Source organism: Cherax quadricarinatus, chromosome 17 (genome assembly GCF_038502225.1).
Source record: "Cherax quadricarinatus isolate ZL_2023a chromosome 17, ASM3850222v1, whole genome shotgun sequence".
In the NCBI taxonomy this organism is placed as follows: domain Eukaryota; kingdom Metazoa; phylum Arthropoda; class Malacostraca; order Decapoda; family Parastacidae; genus Cherax; species Cherax quadricarinatus.
Window position 1 is genome coordinate 19996976 of NC_091308.1, and position 18905 is coordinate 20015880.

Below are 18905 nucleotides of genomic sequence, written 5' to 3' on the forward strand. Positions count from 1 at the left end.
TCTGTGCTTCGACTACATAGTTGAGCTCCAAGTGGAGAGAGTAGCAGGAATAGGCTGGGAAAAACCAAACTACAAAAGGGGGAACTACTCAGGCATGAGGAACTTCCTTCAAGACATTCAGTGGGAGAGGGAACTGACAGGAAAACCAGTACAAGAAATGATGGACTATGTGGCAACAAAATGCAAGGAGGCAGAGGAGAGGTTTGTTCCCAAGGGAAACAGAAATAATGGGAAGAACAGAACGAGTCCTTGGTTCACCCAAAGGTGTAGGGAGGCAAAAACTAGGTGTACTAGAGAATGGAAAAGGTACAGAAGACAGAGAACTCAGGAAAATAAAGAAATCAGCCGAAGAGCCAGAAACGAATATGCACAGATAAGAAGGGAGGCTCAGAGACAATATGAAAATGACATAGCATCAAAAGTAAAGACTGACCCGAAGCTGTTGTACAGCCACATGAGGAGGAAAACAACAGTCAAGGACCAGGTAATCAGACTGAGGAAGGGTGATGGGGAATTCACAAGTAACAACCGGGAGGTATGTCAGGAGCTCAACACAAGATTTAAAGAGGTATTTACAGTGGAAACCAGTAAGACTCCAGGAAATCAGAACAGGGGGGCACACCAGCAAGTGCTGGATGAGGTACATATAACCAAGGAGGAGGTGAAGAAGCTGCTATGCGAACTTGACACCTCAAAGGCGGTGGGACCAGACAACATCTCTCCATGGGTCCTTAAAGAGGGAGCAGAGATATTGTGTGAGCCATTAACAAAGATCTTCAACACATCATTTGAAACTGGGCAACTCCCTGAGGTATGGAAAATGGCAAATGTAGTCCCAATTTTTAAAAAGGGAGACAGACATGAGGCACTAAACTACAGACCTGTATCACTAATGTGTATAGTACGCAAGGTCATGGAGAAGATCATCAGGAGGAGAGTGGTGGGGCACCTGGAAAGAAACAAGTGTATAATTGACAACCAGCACGGTTTCAGGGAAGGAAAATCCTGTGTCACAAGCCTACTAGAGTTTTATGACAAGGTGACAGAAGTAAGACAAGAGAGAGAGGGGTGGATCGACTGCATATTTTTGGACTGCAAGAAGGCCTTCGACACAGTTCCTCACAAGAGGTTACTGCAAAAGCTAGAGGATCAGGCACACATAACAGAAAAGGCACTGCAATGGATCAGAGAATATCTGACAGGGAGGCAACAACGAGTCATGGTACGCGACGAGGTGTCAGAGTGGGCGCCTGTGACAAGCGGGGTTCCACAGGGGTCAGTCCTAGGACCTGTGCTGTTCTTGGTATATGTGAACGACATAACGGAAGGGATAGACTCAGAAGTGTCCTTGTTTGCAGATGATGTGAAGTTAATGAGAAGAATCAAATTGGATGAGGATCAGGCAGGACTACAAAGAGACCTGGACAGGCTACAAGCCTGGTCCAGCAACTGGCTCCTTGAATTTAACCCTGCCAAATGCAAAGTCATGAATATTGGGGAAGGGCAAAGAAGACCGCAGACACAATATAGTTTAGGTGGCCAAAGACTGCAAACCTCACTCAAGGAAAAAGATCTGGGGGTGAGTATAACACCGAGCATATCTCCTGAGGCGCACATCAATCAGATAACTGCTGCAGCATACGGGCGCCTGGCAAACCTATGGATAGCGTTCCGATACCTCAGTAAGGATTCGTTTAAGACTCTGTATACCATTTACGTCAGGCGCATACTGGAGTATGCAGCACCAGTTTGGAATCCACACCTAGTCAAGCACGTCAAGAAATTAGAGAAAGTGCAAAGGTTTGCAACAAGACTAGTCCCAGAGCTACGGGGATTGTCCTACGAAGAAAGGTTGAGGGAAATCGGCCTGACGACACTGGAGGACAGGTGGGTCAGGGGAGACATGATAACGACATATAAAATACTGCGTGGAATAGACAAGGTTGACAAAGACGGGATGTTCCAGAGAAGGGACACAGACACAATAGGTCACAATTGGAAGTTGAAGACTCAGATGAATCAAAGGGATGTTAGGAAGTATTTCTTCAGTCATAGAGTAGTTAGGCCATGGAGTAGCCTAGAAAGTGACGTAGTGGAGGCGGGAACCATACATAGTTTTAAGGCGAGGTATGATAGAGCTCATGGGGCAGGGAGAGAGAGGACCTAGTAGCAATCAGCGAAGAGGCGGGGCCAGGAGCTGTGACTCGACCCCTGCAACCATAAATAGGTGAGTACAAATAGGTGAGTACACACACACACCAGGGCCAGGAGCTGAGTCTCGACCCCTGCAACCACAATTAGGTGAGTACACACACACACACACACACACACACACACACACACACACACACACACACATGGTACGTGGCGAGGTGTCAGAGTGGGCACCTGTGACCAGCGGGGTCCCACAGGGGTCAGTCCTAGGACCAGTGCTGCTTCTGGTATTTGTGAACAACATGATGGAAGGAATAGACTCTGAGGTGTCCCTGTTTGCAGATGACGTGAAGTTGATGAGAAGAATTCACTCGATCGAAGACCAGGCAGAACTACAAAGGGATCTGGACAGGCTGCAGACCTGGTCCAGCAATTGGCTCCTGGAGTTCAATCCCACCAAGTGCAAAGTCATGAAGATTGAGGAAGGGCAAAGAAGACCGCAGACGGAGTACAGTCTAGGGGGCCAGAGACTACAAACCTCACTCAAGGAAAAAGATCTTGGGGTGAGTATAACACCAGGCACATCTCCTGAAGCGCACATCAACCAAATAACTGCTGCAGCATATGGGTGCCTAGCAAACCTCGGAACAGCATTCCGACATCTTAATGAGGAATCATTCAGGACCCTGTACACCGTGTACGTTAGGCCCATATTGGAGTATGCGGCACCAGTTTGGAACCCACACCTAGCCAAGCACGTAAAGAAACTAGAGAAAGTGCAAAGGTTTGCAACAAGACTAGTCCCAGAGCTAAGAGGTATGTCCTACGAGGAGAGGTTAAGGGAAATCAACCTGACGACACTGGAGGACAGGAGAGATAGGGGGGACATGATAACGACATACAAAATACTGAGAGGAATTGACAAGGTGGACAAAGACAGGATGTTCCAGAGATTGGACACAGTAACAAGGGGACACAGTTGGAAGTTGAAGACACAGATGAATCACAGGGATGTTAGGAAGTATTTCTTCAGCCACAGAGTAGTCAGTAAGTGGAATAGTTTGGGAAGCGATGTAGTGGAGGCAGGATCCATACATAGCTTTAAGCAGAGGTATGATAAAGCTCACGGCTCAGGGAGAGTGACCTAGTAGCGATCAGTGAAGAGGCGGAGCCAGGAGCTCGGACTCTACCCCCGCAACCTCAACTAGGCGAGTACAACTAGGTGAGTACACACACACACACACACACACACACACACACACACACACACACATACATGCATACACACACACACACACGCACGCGAGACCCAGTAGCAATCAGTGAAGAGGCAGGGCCTGGAGCTATGACTCGACCTCTGCAACCACAAATAGGGGAGTACACACACATGCACCCGCATGCACAGACATGCATGAGTGCATTTACATGCAACAAGACTAGTTCCAGAGCTAAGGGGTATGTTCTGTGTGTAGAGGTTAAGAGAGCTTAACTTGACACACAGGGGACATGATAATGATGTATAAAATGACTCACGAAATCGTAATGACACGATTGCAAACAAAACTCCGGACCGTCGCGTTAGCTAATGCGACAGTCTGGAGTTTTGAGACTCTCTGACGGCGGGTTCAAATCCCACCTGTGGTATGGTTTGATGTATAAAATACTAAGAGGAATTGACAAGGTTAACTGGGCCAGAATGTTTCAGAGATGGGATGCAGCAACATGAGGACACAACTGGTAGTTGTAAACTCAGATGAGTCATAGGGTTGTTAGGAAATATTTCTTCAGCCGTAGAGTTGTCTGGAAGTGGAACAATCTGGAGAGTGAAGTAGTTAATTGTTATAATTTTTCATTTGTTCAGTTATATAAAACTTCCTCTGTTGCATTGACATTTTTTAATGCAGACGTTAAGGGTGTTCATTAAACTGAATTTTAAGTGCAGAATAAAGCTCCAGTTATACTGATATATTTTTTCCATGTTAAAATTAGTAGTGTTCTTCTGCTGACTGTTATTTTCTCTCTCCTACACCTAACCTGCACCATCTCATCTCACCGCTTCCTTGTGTTCCCTCCTCACTTGACCTGTCTCATACTGTAATGCCTATTTTTTGTATACTCTGTCCTTCCATTCCCTTATGTGTTTTGATATTTTTATATTTGTGTATTTTGTGTATAATTAATGTGTGTGTTTCATTTTAATTTCTTTCTGCTTATGCACAAATGCTTCATTGCATTCCTTTTACTCTTTTTTTTTTTTTTTTTTTTTTTTTTTTTTTTGTTGTACCATGAATTTTCAAAAATATATCACATTCTTTTGCACTCCTCATTTTTTTTTTTATTTTACTTTTAAACAAAATTATCCTTGCTCTTAATGAACTCTTGTGCTTTGTAAATAACATTTACCTGATTTATATTTATTTTTTACTCACTTTCGTACCTACTGATGTATGTTAATTATTTACATAAAATTATGCGTACTGATGTGTGTTTTCTTTTTCTCTTCTTTGTGCTTCATCTCATTTTCTAACTTTACTTTTATTATACCCTACTTTCTTGCTCCAAAAAATATACATGTTTCTACTTTATGTATGGTTACGTATTTGCTTGGTAATTTTTACGTACTTCATTGTATATCTGTTCTTCAATACTGTCTACTGTAATCTCTGTATACACCTGTTCCCCTTTCATTTCTGAAAAATATGTGCACGCTTTTCTTTTCAATACTGAGTACCTTTGTATTTCCAATTACCATATCCTTTCATTCCCAATTCCTGTCTTGTTTTCCCTATCATCATCGTTCCAATGCTCCTGACTTCCTGCCTGTGTTGGGCTGTCTTTGGTGTGGTGGTGATGGTGCTGCTGGTGTGTCGTCCTATGGTGTGTTTATGTATGTGAAGGGTGGGGAGCCTTGGGGGTCGCTGCTCCCCTCGATGCTCCCCCCTCTTGGGACGTTCGCCACGTTTACACCGACTCACTGCTTCAGATGCCTCCTCTGCCTTCCTTCAACGACGACGTTCATCTCCTACTCCGTATGTAAACACAGCATGATTTACACAGCCATTTCTTTCCTTTTTGTTAATAGACAACCTACTAGTGCTGCTTTTATTATACTTACTGCTTTGCAACTTTTTGTAACCTTGTAGCACATTTTTTTAGTACTCTACTGGTATGTATGTGACAAAGATACATTGAGCACTCGTATATCCTATTATCTAATATCTTTTATAATTGGAGTACTGTTTCATATTATTTCTTTGTCACCTTGGGGCTATGATTGATCACTTGTATAAGTAACTGAATTACACAGGCGATTCATGTCAATGTGATCAGTAACAAATGTGAGTAATAACTATATTCTTTCTTTTTATTTCATCAATACTTTGGTGAAGAAAATAAGATTTCACCTGTCTTTACATTCATGTTCCACTTTTCACTACTCTTTGCCATGTTAATTGCTTAAGAAGAATTTATTCTACATAGGTGTGTATTGCCACAAAATGTGTTGCAAACCAGCACTGTGCCAGGTTTGTGCATGAAGGAGCAGTTATAAATATAGGTCGAAAGTTAAATGCTGCTCTGTCATGGTCACTTTGGAGCCTTCACTTTTTCTCAAGCATACCATCCTTAGTGCTTTTCAAATTAGATTATGGTATGTGTGCAAGAGGTCATATTTAAAAAAATAGCCAATATGTAGACATTTCTTTAAATTTTACATATAAGAGGACTTGTGGTTTCTTTTCATTTTATGCATTAGACAACCCTATGTGAATCAGGAAATGGAAATCAGTTTGTTAAACTTGGAAAGGGAGCATAGTAATTAAGAAGCTTAACTAGTTAAGAAAATTATAAATTAAATTAGGAAATAGCTATGACAGTGTCATTATTCAGTGAAATGCATTATGAGACTTCTCGGTGAAGGATATTGATGTTTGAGTTGGTTAGGCAAAGTCATCTGTAATGTCTCCTTTGTAAAAGCCTGCTGATATTGGTAGGGATGACAATATGATACTAAGTTTAAGACCTTATTTCTGGTTTATGTGTCTCTTTAAGTTAGGATCTGCTTTTAAGGAAAGTACTTACAATACTACATACTGTCAAACTTGAGCAGATTCTTCTGTATGTTTATTATTGTGAGTTGATTCTCTTCTTCCGGGTTTCCCATGGTTTAGTGTGGCCCAAAAATAACCCTTAATTTTGCTTAATAATGGCCCCTAAGCACAAAAGTAGTGATGCTGGCTGTTCCTCAAAGCCTATGAGATGCCGTGAAATGCTTCCCATCGGTGAAACTGTTCGAATTTTAGACTTATTTTGCGTAACTTATCAGTTATACTCTGTGATAGGTATGTATGTAAACAAAAATGACTTGTATATAGGGCTCGCTACTATCCACAGTTTCAGGTAGCTACGGTAGGTTTTCAGGTATCCCCCTTGTATATGGGGACACTATGGTATATATCAAAATATCAATATTGTATTTTTAATCTAACCTACCTGCTAAGCTAAGACAAGATGCTGTACTACTTCCTCATCTGTTCTGCTCATAATAATGTAAATCATTGAGAAAACTGAAGTGCTAGCTAATTTTTTTTTTTAACACCAGCAGTCTCCCACCAAGGAGACAGCTTTTAAGTGTGTGGAGGATAATCAGGTTTCTATATACAATTATCGTACTTTTTTATATAGGGTAGTACAGTGGTCCCTCAGTTATCGTCCTTAATCCATTCCTGGAAGTGGGACTGTTATTGAAATAGACGATTTTTGAATCAATTTTCCCCATAAGAAATAATGTAAATCCAATTAATTCATTCCAGACACCCAGAAGTATCAACAACAATTTTTTTTTTTTACTTAAAAGATAAATTTACATGCACAAAAGAATGAACATTCAACATGACAGTTACCTTTATTGAAGGCTGTTGTTGATGAATGGAAGACAGGGAGGAGGAGAGAGGGAAGAGAGGTTATTGTTTGGAAGGGGAATCCCCCTCCATAAGGACTCTAGGTCACTTCAGGGGTCACTTCCCTAGCATAAATATAGATTTACATGCAGAAAAAATGCCAAATAAATGTAAAGCACTAATAAAATGTATAAATGAACATTGGCAATAGAGTAGTTGATGAGTGGAACGGTCTGCCTAGTAGGGTGATCGAAGCTAAAACATTGGGTAGTTTCAAATTTAGGTTGGATAAATACATGAGTGAGAGGGGTTGGATTTAAGTCAGACTTGCACCTGACCTTATTGCTTGGGTAGCATTTGTTCTGTTAGTGGGTTGGATTTGTGAAGGACCAGCCTAATATGGGCCAACAGGCTTATTGCAGTGTTCCTCCTCTCTTATGTTCTAAAAGCTATGGCTTGGGTAGTTTCAAATTTAGGTTGGATAAATACACGAGTGAGAGGGGTTGGATTTGAGTCGGACTTCCACCTGAGCTTATTGCTTGGGTAGCATTTGTTCTGTTAGTGGGTGTGATTTGTGAAGGACTGGCCTAGTATGGGCCAGCAGGCCTACTGCAGTGTTCTTATTGGAGACTTGTTTGTGTGAGGGAGGGATGGCAAGTTTATTGTTGGAGAATATAACACTAATATCAACTCTACAGCTTATTTATCTATCACAATTCAACTAATATGACATAATAAACAATATTAATAACATAGAAACATGGAATATACTCTAGAATGAATAAAATAAGTCATTACATATGGGGAATCAAATTCAAAATGGGAATTGACACAGTTACTTTTTGCAGATGATACTGTGCTTATGGGAGATTCTAAAGAAAAATTGCAAAGGTTAGTGGATGAGTTTGAGAATGTGCGTAAAGGTAGAAAGTTGAAAGTGAACATAGAAAAGAGTAAGGTGATGAGGGTATCAAATGATTTAGATAAAGAAAAATTGGATATCAAATTGGGGAGGAGGAGTATGGAAGAAGTGAATGTTTTCAGATACTTGGGAGTTGATGTGTCGGCGGATGGATTTATGAAGGATGAGGTTAATCATAGAATTGATGAGGGAAAAAAGGTGAGTGGTGCGTTGAGGTATATGTGGAGTCAAAAAACGTTATCTATGGAGGCAAAGAAGGGAATGTATGAAAGTATAGTAGTACTAACACTCATATATGGATGTGAAGCTTGGGTGGTAAATGCAGCAGCGAGGAGACGGTTGGAGGCAGTGGAGATGTCCTGTCTAAGGGCAATGTGTGGTGTAAATATTATGCAGAAAATTCGGAGTGTGGAAATTAGGAGAAGGTGTGGAGTTAATAAAAGCATTAGTCAGAGGGCAGAAGAGGGGTTGTTGAGGTGGTTTGGTCATTTAGAGAGAATGGATCAAAGTAGAATGACATGGAAAGCATATAAGTCTATAGGGGAAGGAAAGAGGGGTAGGGATCGTCCTCGAAAGGGTTGGAAAGAGGGGGTAAAGGAGGTTTTGTGGGCGAGGGGCTTGGACTTCCAGCAAGCGTGCATGAGCGTGTTAGATAGGAGTGAATGGAGACGAATGATACTTGGAACCTGACGATCTGTTGGAGTGTGAGCAGGGTAATATTTAGTGAAGGGATTCAGGGAAACCGGTTATTTTCATATAGTCGGACTTGAGTCCTGGAAATGGGAAGTACAATGCCTGCACTTTAAAGGAGGGGTTTGGGATATTGGCAGTTTGGAGGGATATGTTGTGTATCTTTATATGTATATGCTTCTAAACTGTTGTATTCTGAGCACTTCTGCAAAAGCAGTGATAATGTGTGCGTGTGGTGAAAGTGTTGAATGATGATGAAAGTATTTTCTTTTTGGGGATTTTCTTTCTTTTTTGGGTCACCCTGCCTCGGTGGGAGACGGCTGACTTGTTGGAAAAAAAAAAAAAAAAATACATATGTCACAAGAGGTGTTGTGTTGTTGTTGGGTGTATAAGGGCCACTGAGAGTAAGCCGTCCATAATGGTGGTGAAGCAGCAGCTGAGGCGACGGTGTTTTCTGTAGCCCTATATAACTCCAACAACATTGGAGGAGTTGGTAGAATCGCTGAATTACTAAAGAAGGAACCCTCTACCACTATCACTACTACCTTCTACCACTATTACAACTGTTACCACCATCACTACTACCTTCTACCACCATCAACCACTATCACAACTGCTTCCACTCTACCACCACCACCTTTGTATTTTTCTACAAACTTTTTCATAAATTATATGTGTTTCTCACATTCTTTACCAAAGGGCTGGCACTAGAAGCTTTCTTTGGAGCCATGGTAGCTTATTTAGCACTTGCAAGCACTAAAATCAATGGAATATTATGAAATATTTCGTAGGAGCAAGTGAGGGGACTGTCGCTCACTGGTAAACAGTGGCACACTGGCTGGGAAGGCAGGCCCAGGCGGCTCAGAGCGTGAGTACGTGTCCCGGACGAAGGACGATTAGCGAGTTAACAGACCATTTGCGAGCCAATGTTTAGACGAAATAACGGGACTATTTCCGAAATGGACGACTTTCAGGCCGGACGATTATTGAGGGACCACTGTAGTGTTTTATTAGTGAGATAAATATAGTGCATATAAATAGTGAATATTTTGATCAAATATTGTGAATTTGTTGAATGAAAATTAAATTCTCATTCCTAAACATACTTTAAAAAATCCAGAGTTTATTAATTAATTTGTTCCCAATGTATAGCTATAGATCTACAGCTATACATTGAGGGTCCAAACCATAGATCTATGCCATGAGCTCAGCTCACTCTGATAAGCTGTGAGCGGTAAATTTGAGCCTAGATATGAGAGAATACATCTATGTGGTATGTGTGCACTACATAAAACAAATCCTGCAGCACACACTGCATAATGAGAGGCAAAAACCGAGACCGTAATTTTCAATTAAAACAGCGACTTTGCAGTGTTTTTCGTATGTTTTTATAGTTGTATTTGCAATTTCTTGGTATCATTTGATAGAATGGAAGATATATTACAGAAATGGAGATGGTTTTGATTGGATTAAGTAATGGAAATGGGTTGAAACTGAGCTCAAAATAGCAGAAATGTTAATTTTTTGCCGATGTTCAAGAGTAAACAAATGATCCCACATGTCTAATACACCCCAGCTGGTGGTTCTAATATACGCTCACAAATGTGGTGATATTATTTATACAATTATTACAGTATTGTATAACAGTAAATCTTCTATTTTTTGGTTTGAATAAAAATTCATTATGTGAATAAAAAATCAAAATGGAATTCATTTGTAAAGCCTGAAAATGTAACTAGTGAACAGAGGAAATGTTAGTTTAATTCCAGGAATGCCTGCATTGCTTATTCTGGACCCTATTTTGAAATTAGAATATTTTGAACTTTGCATTAAATTGGCCAAATTACCAATTTCCGATCGCTCTATTTTGTAGTTGAAACAGTTGACTCGGCAATTTTTTGTGTTCAGTCGATAGAATAGAAGTAATACTAGTGAAATAGCTAAGAATTTGGTCGACTGGAGTAATGTAATTGGCCTAAAATGGGAGTCAAAGTCGGCAAAATCACCAATGTGTAAATATCAATGACACATCAAAATTCGTGAGAGCATAATTTCGTCAATTTTCCATCAAATTTCGTACTTTTTGTTTTATTACCTTCAGAAAAAGATTCTCTACCATTTCATAAGAAAAAATAACAAAATTATTTTTTGAAAATTCTTGGATACTGGTGTGCACTTTGAAATTTGGCCTTTGGACCCTGAAAGGGTTAAATACATGAAAAATTCATATTGTAAGAAAATCAGTCTTTATTACCAAACTTCAAAAAATTTAAATAAAATGTAAATTCACATTCTTTACTGATTTATAAAGAACAAATATAAACTTATACTATGTACATCAAATAATCTCATACAAAAACTCGCTTCACGTTACATATAGTAAAACAACTGAAAAAAAATGTAAAGTAAAATAAGCCTTAAGTTATTCCCACAGGCTTTAAGTTTTTAATTTAGGTTTGTGTATATACCTTGTATTTCTAGAGAAACAAGCATAACAGCTACCATGTAAGGTGTCAAAAACTTCATTATTTTTGATGAAATTAGAAATTTTAAAAATTGGTTTGGCTTTTTTAACGGTGTTAAATGTAACAAATTTTTTCCATTATATTTTTTGTATTACGTAGTGCAAAAATTACATTGTGCCAATTTCAAGAATGTAACCCTCATATTATACAAGCTTCTTCTGTACTCTATTTATTTGTAACTTAAATTAGAGGTGTCATTATTCTGTATTATAATTTAGAATTAACTTGATAATATTTAACACTTAATTTTAGCTTCCAGAGGCACATCACTGACTGTAATGTACTGGGTGCTAGGTGTTCTAATTGAAAATATATTAATTTTTATACTTAACACTCTTAATAGAATTCTTTTGGATGAGTTCCTTGATCATCCTTAAGTGCAGGTAGGAACCTGCACAATAAATCATCATCATTTATAGTAGCAAGATTGACAAGTTTATTCATATATTGCAATAATGGACTTTATTTGATCTATTTTGACCTACGAATAATACTGTACAGTATTATCATGCTCATCCATATTCTCTGTTGTTAACTTTTCTTGTTCCTAATAAGTACTTGTGTGTATGTTGGCAGGCCTTGATGCTGGTGGAAGGCATTTGATTTAACCCTTTGAGGGTCGACAGGCCCTCTCCGAAACTCGTTCTCAGGGTCGGCCAAATTTCAAAAAAAAAAAAAATTATTTTTTCTTATGAAAAAATAGAGTTTTTTTTTTCTAAATATTATAGGCTAAACAAAAAAATTTTACCGTCAATACTTACCGAGATATGGAGGCGTGAAGTTTGCCAAAATTGAACAACATCTGGTAACATCGCCGACTGCCGTCACCCGGTATTTTTCTATTGCTTTTTTATGTACTATTTTCAATTATTTTTCAATTTTTCTTTTTCTGAGTAACTTTTATGGCCTCTGAGGCCAACATGATCAGTATTTTGTAAGTTATTTCTTTTTCAATACTACACAATAAGGGTGTAAACACTGTTGTCATTATTTTGTTTACAAAAAATATTTACACAAACAAACGATATGAAATGTTGCTTATTACTATTTTTCTATATTTTATATACACATATACAGTCACAGGGAATGTTTCTAGAAGTTCTGCAGCCTGTGGTACTCTTTGAAACATGGTGTCATGCACAGTGGTGTTTTACACTCCTCACACATAAAACGAGTGTCTCTGCGTTGTTGTGGGTGTTTTTTTGTATGTGCACAGACGTAACACATCTTCTGAGCCTTTTTCTTGAAAGCAGTAGCAGGCAGTTTTACCAGGAAGTGATCACCATGCTTCAGACGAGCAGGTAGTTGTTGATAATTTGGTGGGCGGTCAATTGCAGGTGCTGTTCCTTGGTACTTGAATACTATTTGTCTGATGACAGACAAACAGAATTCGCTGTACTGTGGTTTGTTTCTGGTCCTCATCTTATACATATTATAAGCATTGAGCATGGAAATGTCCAGAAGATGGAAAAACAGTTTGATGTACCACTTATAACTCTTGCGAACACAATCAGCAAACCCAGTCTGCATGTCACATTTGTCCACTGAACGCATGTTGAAGGTGTAATCAATCACAGCTGCAGGTTTTAGAATGGGTTCATTGCTCTCTCTATGCTGCCTGCCACTGTCTGCCATTTCATTAGAGTGAACTGATGACAACAGTGTGACATCTCGTTTGTCATGCCACCGAAATGCCATGATGTCATTGGCAGCAAACGCCTGCACCTCACCTCTACGAGTGCCAGCGTCAAACCTGGGCATATGTTTCCGATTTGCACGCACTGTGCCACACACATCTGTCATGTTCACTCGCAAAAAATCAGAGTGAGGGGCTTGTGTACCAGTTATCTGTACAGTATATAATATATGCCCCTTACCAAGGTATGGTTCTATCATTGTTCTAACCACATCACCTGAGATGCCCAATAACTTCCTGGTATTTTGCAATGTATAACTTCCAGTGTACACAATAATATCCAATACCAGACCATTGTAACAATCACAAAGCACAAACAACTTTATACCAAAGCGTTTCCTCTTGCTTGGTATGTACTGCTTGAAAGAGAGTCTTCCTTTGAACAGAATCAAAGACTCGTCAATTACAAGCTTCCTGAAGGGATAAAAATGCGTACTGAATTTCTCTTTCAGATACACAAACACATTCCTAATCTTATATAACCTGTCAGTTCTGTCAGGCCTGGTTTTGTCTGAGAAATAAAGCATACGTAACATTAGCACAAATCGATTCACTGGCATTATATCACTGAAACCTGGGGTTGCAATCAGGCGGTCTGTTGACCAGTATGATTTCACTTTGTGCTTATACACATGTGGCATAAGCATTATTGTGGCAAAGAAAAGATACATCTCAGTCACAGTTGCCTCCTTCCACTGGTGTAGACGTGATTTTGGTGAAAGTAATGTGTTTGCCATGGTGTACTCGTAGTATGTGTTGCTTTCCATGACAATACTTAACATCAGTGGTTCGTCAAAGAATAACTCGAAACATTCCAGTTCAGTGGCATTGTTCCCAAGTGTACAAGATGGCCGTATTCCACTTTGGCTGTCATCAAACTGGTGGGCATTTGGAACAAAATTGACAGCTTCCTGCCAATCCCAGGTGCGGTCTGCTGGTGGGTACTGGACAATGACAGGTGGTTGTGGTTGTGGAGGTTGTGGTTGTGGAGGCTGGTGTGGTGGGTGGGTGGGGGATGGTGGCCTTTGTTGTAGATCAGCTGAGGCAGCGGCATGGGTGGCAGCATGGCCCACTGCTGGTGCCTCACCGCCAGCACCACTACCACCACGCACATTTTCCATCCCAATTGCAACAGTATCATCGTCATTTTCACTGTCTGTTCCTGTTGTACAGCCACGGGATGTACTCCGAGATGCACTCCTTCCCCTTGGAATAGCATATGGCACACTACCACAGCGCATATATCGTCGTATATACTGACGCTTCACTGGGGAATATTGCACTTCACTATCACTACTGGAACTAGTTTGAAGAGCTTGTAGTTCATATTCACTATCACTATCATCACCCATGCTCTCATCTGAGTCTGGGATTTGGGAAAATAGAAGTTTCCTCTTTGATTCTGGTACAACTGAACGTGAACAAGACGGCCCAGCACCAGAGGTGGAAGGCTGAGGGTCGTCTGGGTTTTCCTCACTATTACCGATATTATGGTCATTAGTTTCGGTCAAAACCTCACCAAAACCTTGAAACTCATCTTCACTGGCACTTCCATCTGTATTAGAACTGTCACTGGGGAACAAAAGTGTCCCAATTCGCCGAGGAGTGAGGAGCTTCTTACCGCGAGGCATGGTGGACATTGTTTACTAAGATGGCGTTCCCACAATGCACCACTGGGTCCCAGATTTTTTTTCTACCGCGCACACCGACCACACAGACCCATTCTCTCACATGTAGGCCTACCAGCCTTTTCCCGCGAGATTTGACGGCGCTAGAATTTGTGCGTACTAGTATGTCAAAAACCCCTGCGCGTAAGACGTACTAGTACGTCCGAAACCCTCAAAGGGTTAAGGAACTGAAGCTCTTCTCTTCCTAGGATCAGACTTTATTACTTACCAGTCCAGAGGTGCTGTATGACCCCTATGAATTTAGTGCTTTCCCATGATTATAAATCTGAGGTGGAGAAAAGGAGGGATAGGGGTCATCACAGGAATGATTAGAGGGAGGGAGTGTGAGCACTAGGGGTTTGGTTATCCAACAGGCTTGTGTGAGTGTGTCAGATAAGAGTGAGTGGAGGCTAGAGATTTTTATGACTTGATTTTCTGTGGTGTGTGAGCAAGGTAACATGAAGGAATTCAAGGAAACCAGTTTGCTGAATTTGATTGAGTCTTAGAGGTGGGAAGTATAATGCCTACACACTTAAGGAGGAGTGGGGATGTTGCAGTTTGGAAGGCCATCTGAACTGTGATGTTGGCAAGCTTCTGGCAAGACAGTGATTGAATGATGAAAGTGTTTTCTCTTCTTTGGGCCACTCTACCTCAATGGGAGATGACTAGTATGTTTTAAAAAAAATTCCACATAACAGTGTTGATACTGTAATTCATAGCAGGTGGGAAAGGCTTGAAATTTATTGGAGTGCTTATCAGTATTTTGGTGACAGATAAATCACCATCATTAGAAAGATACTCTTTTTATTCCTTATACAATGGTATTCTCTGAGTTGACTAGCCAAAATCTTTCTTGGCCAATATTTTAAATACAATCCAGTATAATAACAAGTTTTGAAAAAAAAAAAAGTAGTCAGTTGCCAAAAATGTAATCCTTTAATTTTAACTTAAAAATCAAATGCTGTTCATATCTGCACTTCAGGCTTCATCAGTGGGCTTTCTATCTTTAATAGTATGCTTACCTTTAAATTCTTCAACCCAGCCATAGCTCACTTTAAAATCACGTTTACCCAGGTTGTAAGCTAATCTCTTAGCTGCAGCTTTAATTTTTTGCTTTTATCTATAACTGCTGGGAGTTGCTATGTAAACCACATGTGCACTACATCACTCAAATCCTTGTCTTTAGCAGCCTTAATTGTTCTCTGGTATCATTCCCTGAAGCTCAGCTCTTGAGTAGTCATGAATTTCATAATTTCACTTTATATTTTTATGTATGTAAAACCATACTTTTTTCAGTTATATACTCCCTTGATAGTGTTATTCTAAATTTCCTCAGTTTGACAATATGATTCTTCATGTATCAGCATGTCCCTAAAGTAACTTAAATGAGAGAAAGCAACATGCTATCAGTTTGTACTTGTAATACTAGATTACTATAAAATATATTTCTTCACTTTATTGTATATTGTTAGAATCCACTTGGATAAAATGATTAGCAAAAGTTTTGCACAATAATCCCTCTTAAATTTTTGAAGTTTTACAGTTTGCATCCTCCTAATGTCACCACTATTTTTCAACCCTTTCAAAAATTGTTACAGCCGAGATCGTCGGTACAGTTTTGTATTTACTATCACTGCATATTAATATTATTATTTCAATATACAAAGTTATTTACTAAAAAAAAAAATACATTAATTAGTCTTATCTTCAAACAGCTTAATATATAACTTTGGATTTAAATAACATAACTTCAGATCAGCAGTGTAAAATAGTTTTATGTTCTAACTTTAGTTGCCTGAAATGCTGTGTATAACCAGGAAGACTTTCAGAATGTATTAAATAAATGTTACCTAATTTTGTAACAGTTATGCACATTTTGAAAATAAAAATCTTTGTGTTTTAGATTTATGCTATTTTTTAATTTATTCATATCACCAACTATTATTACATCGTTATTTTCTTATTATTTTTAACTCTCTTGGAAGTTAAATTTAAATTTAACATTAAATTTTATTTTATCATCTTTCAATCAATGCTCAATTTCTACTAAAATTTATAACACAGTGTTATATAAGTTTTTATATTTAATATGCAAAACATTTATAAAAACATGTCTAATAAGATTTTTATTTATAGTATGTATTAGTATTAGTAGTTGTCAAGGCATCTCAAAATGCTAAGCATAACCATGTTCTTTTTCTTGTAAGATATATGCACTGTTGCATTTGTTATGTAAGTTGTTGGGCAATAAAATTATATTATATATATATATACATATATATATATATCTTTCTTTCAACACACTGGCTGTATCCCACCAAGGCAGGGTGGCCCAAAAGGAAAAACAAAAGTTTCTCCTTTTACATTTAGTAATATATACAGGAGAAGGGGTTACTAGCCCTTTTCTCCCGGCATTTTAGTCGCCTCTTACAACACGCATGGCTTATGGAGGAAGAATTCTGTTCCACTTCCCCATGGAGGTAAGAGGAAATAAACAAGAACAAGAACTAGAAAGAAAATAGAAGAAAACCCAAAGAGGTGTGTGTATATATATGCTTGTACATGTATGTGTAGTGTGACCTAAGTGTAAGTAGAAGTAGCAAGACGTACCTGAAATCTTGCATGTGTATGAGACAGAAAAAAAAAAGACACCAGCAATCCTACCATCGTGTAAAACAATTACAGGCTTCAGTTTTACACTCACCTGGCAGGACGGTAGTACCTCCCTGGGCGGTTGCTGTCTACCAACCTACTACATACATACATACATACATACATACATACATACATACATACATACATACATACACACATACATACACATATACACATATACACACACACACACACACACACACACACACACACACACACACACACACACACACACACACACACACACACACACACACACACACACACACACACACATTTATATTAGCAGTTTGGAGAGATATATTGTGTATCTTTATATGTATATGCTCTAAACTGTTGTGTTCTGAGCACCTCTGCAAAAACAGTGATTATGTGTGAGTGAGGTGAAAGTGTTGAATGATAATGAAAGTACAGTGGTCCCTCGATTATCGACGGTAATCCGTTCCTGGAAGCCGGTCGATTATCGAAATGGTCGATTTACGAATCAATTTTCCCCATAAGAAATAATGTAAATTCAATTAATCCGTTCCTGACACCCAGAAGTATTAAAACAAAAAATTTTTTTACATGAAATATTCATGTAGTACATAAACAATACAATGGGAAATGATGAATGAAACATTAACAGCATAACACTTACCTTTATTGGAGATTCTTCTTAGTGTATGGGAGACTGGAGGAGGAGGAGAGAGTGGATTGTTTATAGTTTGGAAGGGGAATCCCCTTCCAGCAACACCTCAGGTACCATTTGCTTTTCTGGGGTTGCTTCTTTTCTCTGTTTCTTAATGCCACTAGGACCAGCTTGAGAGTCACTGGAGTCCTGTCTCACAAAATAACTGTGCAGAGAGCTCTGTTTCTGGCATCTCTTTAAAACTTCCCTAAAATGGGCCAAGACTCTGTCACTGTACAAGTTGCCGATATGGCTTGCAACATCCTTCTCTGGGTGATGTTTCTCCATAAATCTTTCCATCTTACCCCACATAGTAAAAATCTCCTTAATTTCTGAAGAAGGCACCTTCTTCCATCTCTCTTCCTCCTCCTCTGCAGCAAGATTCTGAGCTGCGATCTGTTGCTCTTCCTGCTGAAGCTCTTGCAGCTCCTCAGTGGTTAGCTCTTCGTTGTGGTCCTCCACCAACTCTTCCACATCCTCCAAACTCACATCCAACCCCATGGAACTCCCCAGTGCCACAATAGAGTTCAAAACTGACATAGGCTCATCAGGGTCAGCCCCAAACCCTTCCAAATCCCTCTTGTCGACACAATCTGGCCACAATTTTCTCCAAGCAGAGTTCAAAGTCCTGGTAGACACTTCCTCCCAAGCCTTACCTATAAGGCTTACACAATGGAAAATACTGAAATGTTCTTTCCAAAAATCTCGTAGGGTCAAGTGAGTGTCTGAGGTCACATTGAAGCACCTTTCAAACATTGCTTTGGTGTACAGTTTTTTAAAGTTTGCAATGACCTGCTGGTCCATGGGTTGGAGGAGAGGAGTGGTATTCGGGGGCAAGAACTTTACTCAGATGAACCCAAACTCCTTCAGAATTAGGTCATCCAAGTTTGGTGGATGAGCAGGTGCATTGTCCATTACTAGCAGGCACTTGAGATCCAATTTCTTCTCCAGGAGGTAATTCTTCACACTAGGGCCAAACGCTTCGTTGAACCACTCTACAAAAATTTCCCTCGTGACCCATGCCTTAT

The 18905-nt window shown here is 39.4% G+C and overlaps 1 protein-coding gene across 1 annotated transcript in view; it reads left to right on the forward strand.

Moving 5' to 3' along the window:
* Positions 1 to 18905, forward strand: part of LOC128686277 (oxysterol-binding protein-related protein 11) — a 121629-nt gene that overhangs the window by 71542 nt on the left and 31182 nt on the right. The window contains exon 6 of the mRNA XM_070086001.1: positions 5052 to 5183. Within this exon, the coding sequence (XP_069942102.1) occupies positions 5052 to 5183 (132 nt within the window). The remainder of the gene's footprint in view (positions 1 to 5051; positions 5184 to 18905) is intronic.